Source organism: Heloderma suspectum, chromosome 5 (genome assembly GCF_057233095.1).
Source record: "Heloderma suspectum isolate Gila_16-S chromosome 5, 16-S_ref, whole genome shotgun sequence".
Lineage (NCBI taxonomy): Eukaryota > Metazoa > Chordata > Lepidosauria > Squamata > Helodermatidae > Heloderma > Heloderma suspectum.
The window spans coordinates 204,802,275-204,820,794 of record NC_139462.1 but is presented as its reverse complement, the minus strand read 5'-3'; the positions used below and the strand labels follow the sequence as shown (position 1 = coordinate 204,820,794).

The 18,520-nt window shown below is 41.8% G+C and overlaps 1 protein-coding gene across 1 annotated transcript in view; it reads left to right on the top strand.

Moving 5' to 3' along the window:
- Positions 1 to 18,520, top strand: part of ODAD2 (outer dynein arm docking complex subunit 2) — a 117,202-nt gene that overhangs the window by 73,417 nt on the left and 25,265 nt on the right. Inside the window, exons 17-19 of the mRNA XM_084859132.1 lie at positions 1,245 to 1,359; positions 10,469 to 10,657; positions 12,855 to 13,076. Coding sequence (XP_084715258.1) covers positions 1,245 to 1,359; positions 10,469 to 10,657; positions 12,855 to 13,076 — 526 coding nt within the window. The remainder of the gene's footprint in view (positions 1 to 1,244; positions 1,360 to 10,468; positions 10,658 to 12,854; positions 13,077 to 18,520) is intronic.

Below are 18,520 nucleotides of genomic sequence, written 5' to 3'. Positions count from 1 at the left end.
CATAATGAACAGAAATTAGATGTTCTTGTTTGATTTTTACATGGGTAAAATCTGTATTTTATTTTATTTCCAAAATAATGTATTCACAATTAAAGATGTGGACAGAACTGTGTAGAATTAAACATTTGAGGTTATAAATCAAAGTATGCCTGATTTTCTTTATCTTCACTTCATCTGCTTTGGATTTTACATATCTTCCTGAACAAAGCCATGTTTGTAAAGGATATTAAGTTTTGTTTGGTCTTCCTCTCCATTTTAAAGTACTCGGTGGACTTTAATATGAAGTTATGATCCTCTAGACTGATTGATATATAAACATAAGACAGATGGTTTAAAGATGACTCTGATGATAATTCATTTTTCAGCTAGACATGAAGATACTTTGATTACAGTATGTTTAAGCAATTATAACACGGTATTCAGTGTTAGTCTTGTTGGTAGGGAACTCATGGGGAACAAGTTGCACGTTATTCATGCCCAACAAAGGGTGCACTGTGGCGCGAACCATTTTAATTCCGAATTTTAGGTTAGCAACATAGAAATCTAAAATATGTCATACAGCAAGGTAAATAAATTAAACATTGACTCAATATAGAGTTAAGTACATACTTTTTTGGCATAAATATTTGTTTTGGAAAGTATTTGTTGCTATATGAAAGAAACCAGTATGTTTGAATTTTGGTTTGACTTTGCATGCAGCTTGTTAAAAAATCACATGATTTGTTTTTAAAGTTTACAGGAGTCCTAGCTGTATAATAGAGCTTATTTTATTTTTATATTTTTGAGAAAATATTTTTAAGGCAAAGTGCTGTGGGAAAAAGCTGTACAGCACTTATAGGACTCAACAGGCCATGAGTTATTTGAGGGTTATTTCCCCCTCAAACAAGGTATGTTGTCTAGGTTCGGATGTCACGAAATGCCATGCCTGGGCAGGTAATTAGGCAAAGAACACCTGGCATGCACTGGCATGCACTGTGGCTTAAACAGCCCACCGTGGCTTGTTTAAGCTGCTGTGATCATGCAAACTGGGTCATTGAGGAAATATATCTTGTTGTAAAATACATTTGTACAATCATCCATTTATAAAGAATTTTGGCATGTTTCGGTGATAAATTACTGTAATGTAACATGCAACTTGTTAATAAAAAATATACACGAGTCTCCCAATAGCAGTTAATTAATAGAATGCATATTTTACATCTTCTGTTTTTCAGTTGAATGTCTTCACTATCTCTTTTTAACAGAATAATCGATCGCTTGGATGGTGTTCGTTTGCTATGGTCTTTGTTGAAAAATCCTCATCCAGATGTTCAGGCAAGTGCAGCTTGGGCTATCTGTCCTTGTATTGAAAATGCAAAGGTGAGAAAATATTTTATTTTCTACATATCTTTTTAGATCATTAGCAAAATTCCCACCCAATAATATGAACTTAGCAGTAAACAACAACTGGAATAGCTGAAGAGGTGAAGTTGGGATTGGGAATAGCTGCAGATGTTGCAAATGCACTGACAGTTTCCTAAAAGAAGAGAAAGCAATTATATTTCCCTATGCTGGACCTAGAGGAATGGGAAATCAAGGAGGATCTCTACCAGGTGAAATGTCATAGGCCAGAAGTAGGCAAAAGGTACATCAAGATCTACAGGTTGATCTCCTGGTGATTTGCAGTAGATCATCAAAGATTTCCAATTCCCAGTGGTTTAACAATTGTGACAACAAAAAGCTTTATTTTCCTCTTAAATTAGGCTGCTGAGCTCAAGAAGGCTTGGTTTCAATGGATCTATTCAAAGTATGACTAAACTTCGATCCAACCTAGTGTAGATACAAAATACACACTGTACACATCAAACACACTTGGAGTTCAAATACATAAATAAACCTATACATTGATGGTAGCAAGTAAGATTAAGGATTCAATCCTATGTATGTTTAGACAGAAAAAAGTCTTACATCCCCCACCATGCTTCATCCAGCATGGCTGGCTAGGGAATGCTGGCAGTTGTAGGACATTTTTTCTGTCTAAACATGCATAGGATTGTGCCCTAAAGAGGGTTTTTGAAATAAGTAATTAATAGACACCATATTTCTAACAATTGTTCCTCGTATTAAGTAAGTTAATATATTGGTTTTGCCCATAAGTTGTAATAATAGCGCTAGAATAAAATCCATTGCCCTAATAAGGGCCTCCAAGGTGGTTTGCGTTACAATAAAAAATGAGTCATGCAATCATAACCAAGAGGACTTACTTCTGAGTTGGTATGCCCAAGATTGCACAGATAGTGACTATTAAGACTACTGGGGGGATCTGTTGGAACCATAAAACGGTTAGTGCCCTCCTGATAGGACACTTCTCATGATAAGTTGTCTAGCTATCTTCTTTTGAAATACCAGCTTCTGTGTTATAAGTGCCCCCCTCATCATATAATCATAGTGCATTTATTATGAATTATTATTATGAAGAGCTGTTGCAACCAGGTGTGAAGCAATTCTCCATTAAAATAAATGGAACTTAGTCTGCGGTGACCCACAGCTCCTTTAAGGCTGCAATCTTATACACACTTATTTGGGAGTAAATCCCATTGAACATAATGGTACTTACTTCTGAATAGACAAGTAGGGTTGCCCTACAAGGCTACAAGCATAACTACACTCACTAGGGGAGTCAACTAAAGTCCGAATCAGCCCCCTCCCCCATCAGTAGCCACAGATGTAGACAAAACACACTCAAGTGGTGGGTTAGGAACAGACTTTTACTGGAGATATAACAAACTTGCATCTCAAGGTAAGCTGACTAAGGTCAGCATCACTTGCAGGAGGAAGAAGGAAGAAGATAGGAAAGTAGAGGGAGGAGACAAGGAAAAGGCCTCTCAGATCCCCTCCCACCTTACTCCTATTCACCCTTCAAGTTCAGCTTAAGTGACTCATGGCCCTAGTCCCTCCAACATAAACTCCACTGAACACATTGGGATTTACTTCCAAGTAAACAAACGTAGGATCCTACTGTCAACCAGGTGGGTTGGATCCAACTCCAGGCCCCCTGCTGTGCCTTGAAGGACAAACTTGTGCAAACAAACAGAAGGTGAAAACATTTCACTGCATGGTGCTAAAACTTGATCCCCTATTAATGTCTGCACATCAAGCCCACTAGAATCCCTCTCCCACACACAGCAAGCCCCACAAATAAGCACAGGCAACAGACAATGGTGGTGGCGGCACCCCCCCACCCCGCCTGCTCCTGCTGTGACCAGCAGCAGCAGCCCTGAATGGGTGACCGGTGCTGCCGGACGACAAGGGCAGCACCAGGTGCGCAGGCACGGAGCGGGGATGGGCAGCAGGGTGGGAAAAGTGTCAGGAAGCTGAGGGGCTGGCTGGGGATGGTCGAGTTGCAAGGCATGGAAGCTGCTCAGGGGGTGGAAGGTGGAGAAGCCAAGAGCTGAGGAGGAGAACAGGGGGAGCCAAGAGGAGGTATCAGAGCTCCCTCAGGCTCCCTCTCTCGCCCCCTTTGTCTGGCTGGCTTTGTGTGGTAGGGGAAAGGCAGCCACTACTCGCCCACACTCCCTTCCTCTGCTCCCTTCTCCTCCCGCCATGTGTGCCCTGCAGCAGCAGACCACGACCTGGCTGGGAGCCAGCTCTAATAAATGTGCAGGAGCGAAGCCCTGGTGTGACCCCAGAGCATTACACCGCTGTCAATAGGTATACAATGAAGCTTTATTAGATTGGAATTGAGTGGTAATAGGGGGTTTACACATTCCAGAGGTCCCATGCCTGCACAGTATAGAGGGTGAGAACCACTTCTTTTGTCTGTGCCAATATTGACAGGGGAGTGCAACATGTGGACATCCAGATGTTTTGGCCTACAATTTCCATCAGCCCTAACCAGCATAGCCAATAGCGAGGGATGATGGGAGTTATAGGGCAAAACATCTGGTGGGTCATAATTTACCCACCCCTGCAACAGAGAACAGCTAGTATACAGTTGCATCCTATTGCCCTTCATAACCCAACCTGTACCAGCACAGTTTCTCAGAAAAAATGAATACTTTTTGAATAAAGGTGCTGCTAAAACACTCAGAATGTCAAGGCAACATGCTGTCTTGGCAATAAGCAGGAAAACTGGTGCTTCCCTTGGCACTTTATCAAGTGGTTTAAATAAATCTGAACCCAAATCAGCCTCCAATGCTGAAAGTATCCAGTGCGATACTACCACTAATGTAAATTACATTGTGGTAACATAATAGACCTGTAGCACAATGCCAATAGCAGTAGTATCTCACTGGATACTGCCCATTGGCTTTCCTTTAGATCCTAAACGGTTTAGATTATGCTGCAAATCCATGGTGACAACACAGTAGAGACTAAGGTGAGGCGTTATGTTCCCTACAGTTATACTAGATACGTAATATGCTCTTGCTCCATATGAGAGAATGAGCTGCCTCTAGTAGGCTTGTATTTACAGTTCCACACCACAATATTGAATGGATAGTCTCCAAGACCTTCAATCCACAATGGCACAAGATCAAAATGAAATCAAGAATGTTGTGGAGTGGAACTGAAAGTTGGTGCATGCTAAAAAATTAGGGCAGATAATTTGCAGAGTGACTTCCTTGATATGATACAGGGCATGATCCACAAAAGTGATACTTTGTGTTTATGTGGAACTTTCCCCACCCGTCCTCCATCACAGCCAGCCAAATCCAGGTTTACCTTGGCTGCCTACATTGGTGCACAGAGGGAAGGGAAGAGCGGGTTGCATCAGCACTTCTTTGTATTATGGCAAGCAGTGTTGCTCCTTTATGGTGGCAAAGATTGTTATTTTGTAGTGGTAGGACATATATAAAATGTAAAACGTATTTATTTTGATACGTTTTGTAAAAACAAAACAAAAAAGAGCAGCCATGTAGGCAACAGAATCATCTTAACAGAAGTCGATTTAGATTAATTAGCTGGTTAATTCAATAGCTACAAACCATAACGGTAGAAGTAATTGCTGTGACAGAGTGGAAGCATATTAGCCAATCAAAGCAAATAATTATGAAGAATTGCCGTGAAAAGTGTTCTGAGCTCTGTTGATATTGGAAAGTCATTTTGTAGTCATGATACTACTTTATTCCCCATGGTGGATAAAGTAAACGTAAAAAATAAAAAATATTCCAAAATTACAGAGTCTTCTTTGTTTTAAGCATGGTTGTATGTTGATCCCAAACAAAGATAGATAGGATCCAAAATTATTCAGATACTTTTAATTGGACAAGTTGTGGATAATAATCTCTTGAGTTTACCTGATCCTCAGCATGCAAAAATCTTTCTTCGTGTTATCATGAAATTCATGAACTAGCGCAAGTAGGGCATAATTCTTTACATATTTCAATTTAATTTTCTTTGAACTTTGAGGGTTTTTCTTTGTAAAAAAAAAGAAAAAAGGGAAAAATTATCTTTGAGATGTTGGTTGCTCAATGCTAACTGTGTTTTTCTTGCTGTGTTCTTAATTCAACTCATAAAGCTGTGAATTAAGCTGTTATAAGCGGTAAGAGGAACTATATACTGTGACCTGAGATCATGGGATGGAGAGGTAGAGAATGTGCTACTCTCTCTATGTAATCTGAATAACTAGGTCTTATGCAGGATATATGTATTTCATCTATTGCAAGTTCTTTTTAACATGCATTACCATATGGGTTAAGCCTATAGTGATACTTAGGGCTGGTTCAGAATTCAACCTGGCACCTACGTGATCTCCTTTGACTTACCATGTAAGCCTATGAGAAGGATTGAAAACAGCAACCTACTCTCCCCAATCCAGGTGACCCAACCGGCGTGGATAATCTGTCGCAGTATGTGCAGCAGCTGCACCAATAACATAATAGGTTGGTTTCAGGAATTCATGTGTACATGTGTACACTTTTACATAGGATTGCAGGGATTTCTACAATCACAGTGGTATAAAAATACAGCTCTGTGATCACAGAAATCTCTGCAGGTATATGTGGGGGTATGGACATGAACGTCCCAATCACCTTTACTTCATCTGTGAGATTGCAAGTATATGCAAAACTTGCAACATATATTTGCAGCTATTACTGAGAAGTTCTGCCATGATGGTTTGCACTCATGTGGTTTGTATTTTTGTTGGCATCACCCCAGCATCTTGTCTAATAACTTCTCAGCATCTGAAAGAGATGTGCTTGCAGTGAGAGAAAATGGTATGACTGTTATGAGCTGTTGACTTTAAGCACAGTATTTTTTCCCACCCGTAGATAAGCTGAGAGTCAAGGGTATTGTGCTAGGTTTCCATGGAACCTCAGACCAGGTGCCCAACGCTTAGCTAGCTTGTCCTTTTTTTTTGCTTCTGTTCCCAAGATTCACTTGCATCTCTCCATGTTTTGGGGGGAGTGAGTCAGGATCCAAAGAGAGACTTTGTTTTAGAGTTCTTCCTTCCACATTCTGTTTTTGAACTGCATTGTGTGGTGCTCTGGGGTCCCTAATAATGGCGTAGCCAGCCATTAGTCTCCCCATCATCACCTGTTTCAGACCAAAAGCCACATGTGGTCTGAGGTGATTACTCCATTATGTGATTCAAAGACTGATCAACATCAGAGAAGCCTGTGCCCACTATGAGATTCCAAATAACTGAGATCCACCTAGAAGTCCTTTGTGTTCCCCTTCCTCTGAAATAAGGTAAATATACTTGCACTGACTTGACTTCTCTCTTTCACCTGATAGAGCTTTCAATCTGTCTTGCCCCTTGTGTGGCCAACTCCACACTATTGAAACCTGAGGTGTCCCATTGTGCTTAGGCCTCTAAGTACCACCTCGCCATTTCAATAGCACCCTCCCTGTTCCTTATTTGGTGAACCATAACTTGCTGCCTCCATCTCTTCTTATGCAATCACTGTTTTAGGAATAGTTTTCTGGTCCAATTTTAAAGGGTGGTATACTAATCAACCTTTATCTTTCTGAAGATATTTAAAATAAAAAAAAAACTTCTGTATTTCAATTGCCAGTGTTCTCGAGTTAATTTCTCCACTTTTGTCAAAGTACACTGTACAATCTACCACACCTCTGCAAAAGATCTGAACATTTCTGGATTTATGGATCTGGTACGTGTGTACATATGTGAGTTCATAGGCATATGTGAATGAGAACTTTCTGCAACACAAGCCAAAGGAGATTGCATGGGGACGGGGCTAACTACCTGATCTTTAGTATGTGAAAATGATTAAGGGGGGCGGAATAAATAATCACTAATACTTTAATTTTAATTTTAAAATGCTGTGAAGATGTCTGGCTTTAGTTCTGAAGCAATAGGAAGTACATTTAGATTTGATTTTAGTAAACTGTGAGTTCAGCTGCAGTCTCTGAACCTGCTGCTCTGTTCCCCCTCAACATGTGATCAGTATTGTCAGCTACTCGCCTGTTAGTTGATCTGCATGTAATGCAGGAATGTTGCTCATACTCTCCAGCAACTAGTTGTGGATTCCTCTAACAGCAGACTTTAATGCTATTGATGGAGTACAGAAACCAATTTCTTCAAGTAGACCTGGTTGTCTAGACTGGGGAGGATAAAGTTGCAGTAATTTTCAAACATTTGTGTACATAAAATTACTATTTTATGATTTGTCAAAAACATTCATAGCCTTAAACTGTTTGTCAACATAATGTTTGTTCCTCAGTCATATTTTTGTTTAAATCTATAAAGTTAGTACACAGTATATATAAGCCTTGTTTACTTTCCCACAGTTCTTGCGCCCACAGGACTTCCATAGACTTTTGGTAGAAGTAGACACTGTTAGAGTCGTCTTGTCTGATCCTACCTTAACATAGAACACAGCAATAGTCTTCTTATCTTGTAAACTAGAGAACCCCCTTATGTTGAGCTCACAGTTGTAGAAATGATACTCTGCATCCAAGGGATGGTATGTGTGAGAAGACAGGAACAAGAGAAGCAGTAATAATATTTAATTATTTTTATTTAAATAAGTGTCTAGCCTGTCCATTTCCAAGGGCTCAGAGCAGATAGCAATAATTCAAAGTAAAATATGCATATGATAGATAAATTAAAGAGAGGATAAAATCATGACAAATGTTACATATCCCAGCCCTCCCAGCTTAACTCCAACTTGTGGCCTTTGGTATATATAATACCGATGCATAATTGGCTTTGATATTTGTAAGCTAAGGCAAAGGCAGTAAATGTTAATGCAAATTATTTCATAAAGGCCAACAAGATAAGGATATCATCTTAGCTGCTGGGATCCAACTGAAACATTGTTATGGACAACCAGTTCGGGGCCAATGGCCAGATGAAGCATTTTTGACTGGCCCCTGAATGCTGTACCAAATGTTAAGCTATGGTAAAATGTTTGTGTACAGTTTCACTGTAATGTGTGTGTCTACCCCCACACCCACCGCCCACTTTTGGCTTTCATATATATACACATTCATATGAAATTGTATGCCAGAGTGGATGTATTCCATAACTGTGAAACCTTTACAGATAGATGGTGCTAAACTTCATTATTGTCAGGGTGGAAACTGAGCCGATAGAACCCCAGAGCAGTTCTGATTCTGAGGAGGATCAGCAATCCGTGGGAGAGGAGCCAGCTCATCCCTCACAGGCACAGCAGCTGGCAGAGATTCCTCCTGCCGGCATTCCTGAGATAGATAGTGATCCTAGCAGTGAGAAAGTGCAGGAACAGGGCTTGCTAGACGCTAGATGCAGATGCAGGGAGCGACGAGCAATGGATGGCGTGGAAAAGAGGAGTAGCGCCCGTTTGGCGCGCAAGCACCGGTCGCCCCCCGTAGACCCAAGGGAAAGAGGGAGGATCTCTCCCTAGCCCATAAGTTCAGGGTCTTCAAGTGACTCTCCTTCAAACTGGGATCAACTGCCTACTCAGAGTTGAACGGGGATCAAATGCCTACTCGGAGCATAGGCCACTCTGCTGTTCCTTGCTTAGTCGCTGGTGATTAGCATCTGAAAGAGTCATTAAATTGTAAAAGGATTAAAGCCTTGAAAAGAATCCTTTCGTCTGTGTCTTCAGTTGGCTATTGGAGTCTACTGAAAGAGGCCGCTAGGGCGCTCCTGACAATTATGAAGCTTGACTATACAAAATATATTTTGTATGGCAAAATATATTTTTGGTCCACAGACGTCTGTCTGCAGAATCTTGTGGCCCCCAGGAATAAAGAAGTTGGCCATCCTTCATACAGTCATTTGCCAAGACATTTGGCTCATGTGTTAATCACTTACGTTATGCTATTTGTTTTTCTTTCTCATATAATGGTACTTTATGAAATGCAATGACACAAACTGAGCTTTCTCCTCCTTCCTGTCCTTCTGTAAATGGACTTTGTAAGTCGGGTGTGCTTTAAATGGTAAGCCATGGAACTGGACAGGGACAAGTTCTCCAGAAGGAAACGTAGTCCACAGAGGACTCTTGGTAACTCAAGTTTATTTGTACAGCCACACCATCACATTTTTGGGCAAAAGCAACTAGAGTTGATAAATTGGCTTTGACATCTTAAGTTTTCTAAGATGTTCTAAATGGAAAATACTACTGATTTTTTATTGGGAAGCTTTTATCTATAAGGTTAGAATATTTATAAACACAGTGCCTTTTCAGAGCAGCATTTAGTTTACAATACTGCAGAATAAAAAGTGAGTGTGGTTCTGAGTTGTGAAAAAAGTCTCAAACATCAGTATTTGGCAGACATGTATATACGACATGGGATGCTGATACGAAACCAACAGATGGTGGTGATCTTGTCCCACAAATCACAAGTGGTCCAAAGATGTGACCCCAAAGATTCCAGTGGAAATCCACTGATTTCTGCTGTCATCTTGGGAAAGTTTATTTCTTCAGCTTTGTTACTCTTACACACATTTGTAATGGTGTTTCTAATTCCCAGATTGTTTTGCTGGTGGAGGTGGATCCTAGTTATAATTATGAGATTAGATCCAAGAAATGAAGAAATGTAATGTGTGAACTGAGAAACTATAAATATAGTTAGCAAAAAATTATGAAAGATTGCTACCAAATATGTCCATAATTGGCTGATTTATTCACATTTTATATTCTTCTGTATGAGTCCGTGTCTCATGTAGGACAGCCTAGTACAGATGCCACTACTGACACAACAGAGAAAACACCATGGAACTGTATTACTTTACAGTGCAGATTTCATGGATTAATTACTGATAAGATTTGCACAGTAAAAATATATATAGGACAGTTGCACATTTGATGTGGAATCCTCAGATTTAGGCCAGCGCACACATAATTCCCAAGAGAATACAAAGTCTCTTCTCTTGAACTATCAGCTTTGGAAACAAGGGTAAAGAATGGGATGTGGAATTAGCTATATAAAATACAAAGAGATAAAAATAGTGTTTTTCTCTGAACCATTGTTTTCATTCCATTAAATGGAGACTGAACCATCTGAGAAATTCAGTTTTTGTTTTGTTTTCACTTAGGATGCTGGTGAAATGGTTCGTTCATTTGTCGGTGGTTTGGAACTGATAGTCAATTTGTTAAAATCAGATAATAAAGAAGTCCTGGCAAGTGTATGTGCTGCTATCACCAACATAGCGAAAGATGAAGAGAATTTAGCTGTTATAACAGATCATGGTGTCGTCCCTTTGTTGTCAAAACTAGCTAATACAGTAAGTAATGCCTTTTTATAATATGTTTTAACAACTGCTAACTTACTGAAACATGCTTCATGAGGGCCTCCTCTTATGTTTCTTGCTGCAAGTAAGCGTGGCTGCTGAAAACACTCAATGTGTGGTGTAATGAAGCAAAAGTGAAACAGAGTTTTAAAAAATCAGGATATTCTGATAAAAAATAAAACTGTTGCAAGGTCCAGAATAAAATACTTTGATGTGGGCATACTATGAAGTAGCTGAGGAGGAAGAAGTATCATAGAATCACAGGGTTGGAAGGGGCCTACAAGACCATCGAGTCCAGCACCCTGCTCAATGCAGGAAGCCTGATTCCCAGGCGGCCTCACATCCAAGTATTAACCAGGGCTGACCCTGCTTAGTTCCAAGATCAGATCAGGCGACCAAGCTCTTCTGTCTTTAGACTCTAAAGAATCATTTGATAACCAAGAGACTAGGAAAAGAAGTACAATTTCATATGCCTTCCATTTTGTTCTTGGAATAATCCATTTACCTCATGTATGTCAAGTGTTTTTACAACATTCATTTTAATTCTTGAAATGGTACTTTCTAGTTTGCTTACTTTAATACATCTTTTTAAAAATAAGTTTAATTAGACTTTGTATGTCTGCATATATATATATATATATATATATGTATGTGTGTGTGTGTGTGTGTGTGTGTGTCTGTGTGTGTGTAGTGTGTGTGTCTGTGTGTATCTGTATCTATCTGGAACTGAGAGAGTCTGAATTCAGCATGATTTACCAAACAGTTAAGGGTGCAATCTTACTGGATCTGCCCTTGATACTTGTAAGCCTCTGCCCTTTAGGTAGACTGGTGTTTTTGCCCGTCTAGCTGAGGCGTCAGGGAGGGAAGGAGGCTAGGGAGGGTTGGGGATATGGCGTAGGCCCTCCCCTCCCTGCCCATCAGCATGCCCCCTTTCCCTCCTCTCCAAGCTCGCGTTTTTGAGCTTGTAGAGGTAGCTGGCACGGTTCTCTCTGTAGCAGCTGCGAGGGGGTGGGGGAGGGGGTTGAGAGCTTAGACTCCTGGGTCCAAGGTTGGAGGGCTGTCTCTGGCCTCAGATCCAGGATTCCAAAAAATCCTATCCCCGCCCCCCAATGCTGTCTAGAGCCATAGGATTGTTCTCTAAGGGCGCAATCCTATTCAGATAGGCGGCCGCCTCCAAACTCAGAGGCAACCACCTATCCAATGCAGGGCAGGAGAAGCACGGGGGGGATTGTTCGCTCCGCGCTTCTCCTGCCCTGCATTTTCGGCCAGACAGCCAGTTGTGGCTGTTTAGCCACAGGAGGGCTGAGCCGGGGAGGAGGCTGCTGTATGACACATTGGATGTGCTGTAAAGGGATTTCCGTGCTCCCCACCCTGGAACGCCCCTTTTCGGCCACTCCACACTCCTCTTGTGAGCGTGGAGGACAGGGCTGTTCTGTGCTGCCTCTGAGGCAGTGCGGAAGTGGGGGGAGGTCAGTTCTCTGGAAAACCAGATATCCTATGGCCGTCTAGCCACTGTGTAGCGGCCATAGGATTGCGCCCTAAGATGTTCAAAAGCATTCACCTGTATGTACTTATTGGACATATGAATCACTTCTCTGCCCAAAGGGCATTCAAAATGATATATACATTAAATAAAACTACAACAATAATAAAACAGAATGAAACAGTAATATATCAAAACAATGAAAAACAGGAGTAGATATTTTCTTCTATTCATGTTACAAGTCTTTTAGGGTGTAATCCTGTGCATGTTTAGACAGGAAAAACTCCTACAACTCCCAGCATTCCCCACCCAGCATGGCTAGGTGGGGAATGCTGGGAGTTGTAGTAGTTTTTCTGTCTAAATGTGCATAGAATTGCACCCTTAAAGGTGTTGCCTTAATATAAGAACATGGGATAAACACCTCAATAGAACAGCCCTATGGCCCTGATTGTTTACAAGGAACAGAAGTGGCCATGATTGCCCCTGACCACCTGGTTCCAGTATTCAGATGTTTGCCACTACAGCAAGGACCTTGCCACACAAAAACCGGCTCCCATGCCACTGATGTAACATCAGATGGGGCCCTGTTGGAAGTAACACAAATGTCTATTGCATTTTATTTCTTCACACTGTCATTTGGTAGTGACTCTTGATTTAAAATGTCAGGGAATGCATTTCTAGGCTGACTTATTTTTCCTTTTGGCTTAGAACAACGACAAATTAAGACGTCACTTAGCCGAGGCCATTTCTCGCTGCTGTATGTGGGGAAGTAACAGGGTTGCCTTTGGAGACACCAAAGCTGTTGCTCCTTTAGTACGTTACCTGAAATCAAGTGACCCAGCAGTTCACCGAGCAACCGCACAAGCCCTCTATCAACTTTCAGAGGATCCCAACAATTGCATCACCATGCATGAAAATGGGGTGGTAAAGGTGAGAGAAGCACATTTTCTTAACCCAATAGTGTGGAGAACCTGGTCTTTGGGTGGAGTCCTCTGCACTAGGGCACTCCCACCCCTATCGCCAAATGTGGAGAATTACCCCTCACCACTGAGCAATCCCTCCTTTCACTTCCAGTGCCTCCATTAAATTACACCCCTTTTTAAAAAATAGGCCTTTCCCCTGAGGTAGCTAGTCACTAGGTGTGAGACAAAACAGATCAGAGGTACCAGGAAAGTAAATGAAGATACATAGTATTTTATTTAAAATAAATAAAACAAGAAAGCGTATTATTTATGAATGTTGTTACTACTTTTAAACAGGGTTTCTGTATGGTTGCTTTTACCACCAAACTGGTGTTAGCAGCCCCAGTTCCTACCCCTAACAAACCTTAAGCCAATTCCCCTATCAAGCTCCTCCCCAGTTAACTCACAGGCCTAACAATAAAGGCTTGAAAAATAGTCTTTCTGGTCTGTTTGACTTTCTCATGAAACCTTTAAGGCTGTTCACCAGGCTTCTCCTGAAGTCTTCAGTTTGGTCCAGCAGCTGCTCGGTCTTCAGACCACCACCATCAGCTGACACTCAGGCTTCAGCTCTTTCCTTTGAAGACTGCTCCAAGAGTCTAGGGATGGCGGACAATTCCGCCACGGATCTCAGTGAGGCCGAATGCCAGTGCATTCGGCCCCCCGAAATCTGTGGCGGAACAAAGCCCCCCTGCCCCACCACCCCGTGAAAGGCGTGCGAAACGGAGTACCTACCTGGTGCTGTTTGTGCTGATTTGTGAATGGTGGCCGCATCTGCGGCTGCCATTCGCTTCACGATTTTTTCCGTGATAGGCTACGTAAATACTTAGGTAGCCTATCGTGGCTAACGCAGGGACACCATTTGCATCCCTGCGGAGGCTGTGATAGGATACGTAAATATTTACATAGCCTATCATGGGGAAAAAAAGGGAACGCAAAGGGCAGCCGCCGTAGCCGCCACCATTTGCATTTCCTTTTTTCGCCTTGATAGGCTACGTAAATATTTACGTAGCCTATCATGGCAAAAAAAAGAGACGCAAATGGCGGCGGCTACGGCGGCCGCCATTTGCGTTCCCTTTTTTGCCATGATAGGCTACGTAAGTATTTACATAGCCTATCTTGGCAAAAAAAGGGAACGCAAATGGCGGCTGCCATAGCCGCCGCCATTTGCGTTCCCTTTTTTTCTCCGTGATAGGCTACGTAAATATTTACATAGCCTATCATGGCGAAAAAAAGGGACGCAAATGGCAGCGGCTATGGCGGCTGCCGTTTGCGTCCCTGCGCAGCCCAGTTGCGGCAGGATGTCGCTGCGGTTGGCCCCAGCTGGCAGCTCTGCGTAGTCGCCGCAGAGCAGAGCTGGCCGGCGAGGATTTCGGGGGGAGGGACGGAGCGCCTCCCCCCCACCGCGGATGTCATGAAACGAAACAGGTAAGTTGTTTCGTATATCCCTACAGGAGTCTACCTCCCCTTGCTTGCAGGACCATCTGCAGCTTCTGCCTCACATGCTCTCAGCTCCGCCTCCCAGTCTTGTACCTGCTCTTTTTTCTGGCTGATGTCTTCTTCAGTGTCCCCAGCCTCCCACAACGACACTCCTGATTACTGTTCCTCAAGCAAATTCTTCTGACGGACTCCTCCACAGCCCCTTATATTCAGTCCAGTCAGAACCCTCCAGCCAATCAGCTTTGGTGTAGCCAACATTCCATCACCCCACCTCTGTTTAAACTTATGGCCGAAGGGCATCCTTAGAAGGTTGTTACTTTCTAGCCAGATGGTACCAATTTTGATCCTGCCTTCCCATATATAAGGACAGAAAGCTGGCTTCGTTTTTACTTCTTAGCAGTAACAGTAACTGCCAATGTTGCTGGCACACCATCTTTACAATGTACAAGCCTCAGGTAAAAAGCATACATTTTTATTCTGCTGTTAACCATTCAGTCCTTTAGGGTGCAACCCCATGGCCGGCTGGGGCATGCTGGACTTTTTTCTGTCTAAACATGCATAGGAATGCGTCTTTAGTCATTGGAACAGAACAGTTAAACTAGGGATGGGCAAACTATTGATGTTCAAGATTCCTAGGATTCTCCTAACATCGTCTTGCTGCTCGTCTTGTACCTGATTCCTGTTTGCATTTGCTGCTCGCTCTGTGCAAAGAAAAAGTTGCGCAAATTTGAACAGTAATTGATGGTGAAATTTGTGCAAATTTCTTAATTCGTACAAATTTCCTCCATAGATTAAGTGGGGCTGATTCAGTCTGCGGGGGAAATTTGCACACATTGGGAAATTCCCACAAAACTGAACTGGAAAGTTGTGCAAATCGAATGCGAGCATATGTCCAGCGATTTGCAAAGATTTTCAGTGGACACGTGGTCACAATCACATTCAGGGCTTTGAACAGGTCATGCTTGTATGTTTTGCGAGCAAAAATGAAATTCTCATACATCCCTAAGTTAAACTCCTACCCCAGTTTTACCTCAGTTTCTTCACAAATTGTAAAACGTCTTCATGGTGGGGATATTCAGAAATGGATTGGACTTCTGTGGGAAGGCATGATGGGGAGGTGAAATGGCCTTCCCTCTAGACATGTTTCTGTAATCGCACTGTGGAACTAGATGATTGGATCTACATCTCTTCCTTCTTTTCTCACTCTGTAACATGAAGAGAAATAAACTTTTGATCTAATGTCACTGAGCTCTGAGTTTGTCCATTCCTGTTTCTCTTAATTGACTGCTACTTAAGGGGGTAGGGAAACTTGGAGTGCATTGACATCTTATCATATATTTTGTTTTTCTGCATGGTGAGAGAGCGGAGAGGAGGAAAATACTTGGGTTTCCTTTGTATCCCTCATATTTTCTAATCACTTTCTAACTTTGCCTTAATTGAACTGTGCCGTAGTTTTCTTCCCAGCAGGGATATTGTGTCTGACTAGCTCTAAAATATTATTTCTGATAATCTGGGTGTGTTGATCTAAGGAGAATTTTATGATTGTCTGAAAGGTTTAAAATCAAATCACAGTCACCCAGTATTTTAAGAAGAAAAAGAATGAGTAACAGAGCAGTCCTGCTGGTTGGGGTGGGTTGCTCCAACACCGGAGCCTCCAAATAATCCAAAGCCAGCCATGAGTAGCAGTGTAGTTTTTTTCTTTCCTTTTCCGGGTGTATTTTTTCTTTCTGTAACTGTTTCTCTCCCACTGATGTCAGTGGAAATGAAATGAACTACATCACTCCAGAACTATGCCCCCATTCTGGGGGCATGTCAGAGGCACAGGAGGGCTGTAGACATGGAACGCCCTCTTTTCCCCCTCTACTGACTAGTGCTCTGATGTTAGAGAGGTGATGGTTGTGGAGGTTTTCATGGGAGCTGGGTGGGGACACCTGAAGGCAGCTCTCCCTCTCTACCCTTGGAGGAGGAGGTCTGAAAAATCGTATTGCCCTTGGGGGGCCCTCCCAGGGACCATAGGATTACAGCCAAAAAGCCTATTTATCATTCTTCAGATAATAAAAGTGGATTTTTATAATGTTCATATTGGTGAAAAAACTCGATTTAACTTTTAAAATCTCAGAGTATTCAATAATTCTCTTTAGCACCAAATAGGTGTTTGACTATATTGTAGCCATCCCACAGTTAACTGCCAAACATTGACTAATTTATTTTGGTTGCCCAATTTAATTTTACTTCCTACATAAAATTTGAGTTTTCCATTTTTACAATGTTTCATTTACAATCCACGGAGTAATTATAGTAGTACTGAATTACAAAGTATTATTTGAGAAAAATAATAAAAATATATGCAATTCAAACACACTTCACAAGTAATCATTTTGGGGCTTTTAGAGTACAATCCTATGCATGTCTACTCAGTAAATGCCATTGAGTTCAATGGAACTTACTTCCAGGAAAGTGGGTATGTTATTTAGAAAGTTCTAACACCGTTTTGTTTAAGAAATGTTATTCTGGGGGGTAATTGCTTTGAGCTTATTTATTATTGAAGCACTTTGCTCTGAGGTCGTCTGTTGAAAAAGCCAATGGTGGGTGAAGGAAAAATGGTTAAAGTGAGAAATTTAGAATCATATATATGGCCAAGCTCCATATATAATGCTTCTGATCTCTTGACTATTGTCAAAATTAGAGGCAAGATATGGGAATATGCATATCCTCCCTCAGAAGTTGCAAACTACATTGCTTTTCCCCTGCCAGCCTTAACTTTATTGGCATTACATTGGCACCACCTTAATAGTTAATACTAACAAGGTTGCCTCAACCAGGGTTTGAACCTGGTTAGCCAACCTGGTTAAGAGGGTATCTAGTTAACTTCAGCCAAAGTTAATATTCATGCCTAAGTAACACTTAACTGGTATTAAGCCCAATAAAAAGTGGGCAGGAGGAATTATTTTAGTATTATCTATCCTGTTTTTCTTCCACTAAGGAACTCAAAGTGACTAACAGTATAAAAATAATAAAAACAACATAATAAAATACTATAATAATAAATTCAACAACTGGAATTCAAGAAAATCCAGCTCATGAGCAGTAAAAAAAACACTATTGTTTCAGCCTCCCCCAAAGGCTTCTTTAAAAAGCCAGCAGATCTTCACCTGGCACCAGAAAACACATAGTGATGGGGCCATATGGGCCAACCCCGGGTTTGCATTGCAGAGTGTTGGCACCAAACCTGGAAGCTGTGCCCTTCAGGGTACTTGGTGCAGCATCAACCTAGACTCAAGGGTGGGTTGTTTTTGCTGAGGTCTATAAGAATTTTGTCTCTGTCTCTAGGCTTTCTGCCCATTTGAGTGCCAGTCTTGATGTTTGTATCTTTCGTTGGGTACTCAGGACCAATTAGGGATTCTGTTGGTATACCACCCGCCATGCTGCCCATCAGTCTCCCTGCCTGAGCTGATGGAGACAGTCTTGGATTTAACAACCATGGGAATGTCCCAACATGTCATCAGACCAACAAATGTATGGCAGAACACACTCTTGATTTGATTTTCTCAGATGGGCAGGAGGAGGATGTCCTGAAAGTGCGGGAATTAATAGCTGTCTCCTTGTCATGGTCGGATCACTTTCTGTTGAGGTTTAGGGTTTCAGAGAGAGCTATTTTCAACATATAGAGAATAGGTGTGTTGCGTGTCTCACCGTGTAATGTGTAGTTTGCCCCTAATCGCCCTTAAATGTATAAAAATTTCCTCCCTTTGATACCATGATTAAAATATGTTGCTTCCTGCCTATTGAGAAGGAACAAATAACACTGTGGTTATTGTTGTTCAGTCGTTAAGTCGTGCCCAACTCTTTGTGACCCCATGGACCATAGCACGCCAGGCCTTCCTGTCCTCCGCTCTCTCCCGGAGTGTGCTCAAGTTCATATTCATTGCATCGGTGATGCTATCTAGCCATCTCATCCTCTGCCGTCCCCTTCTC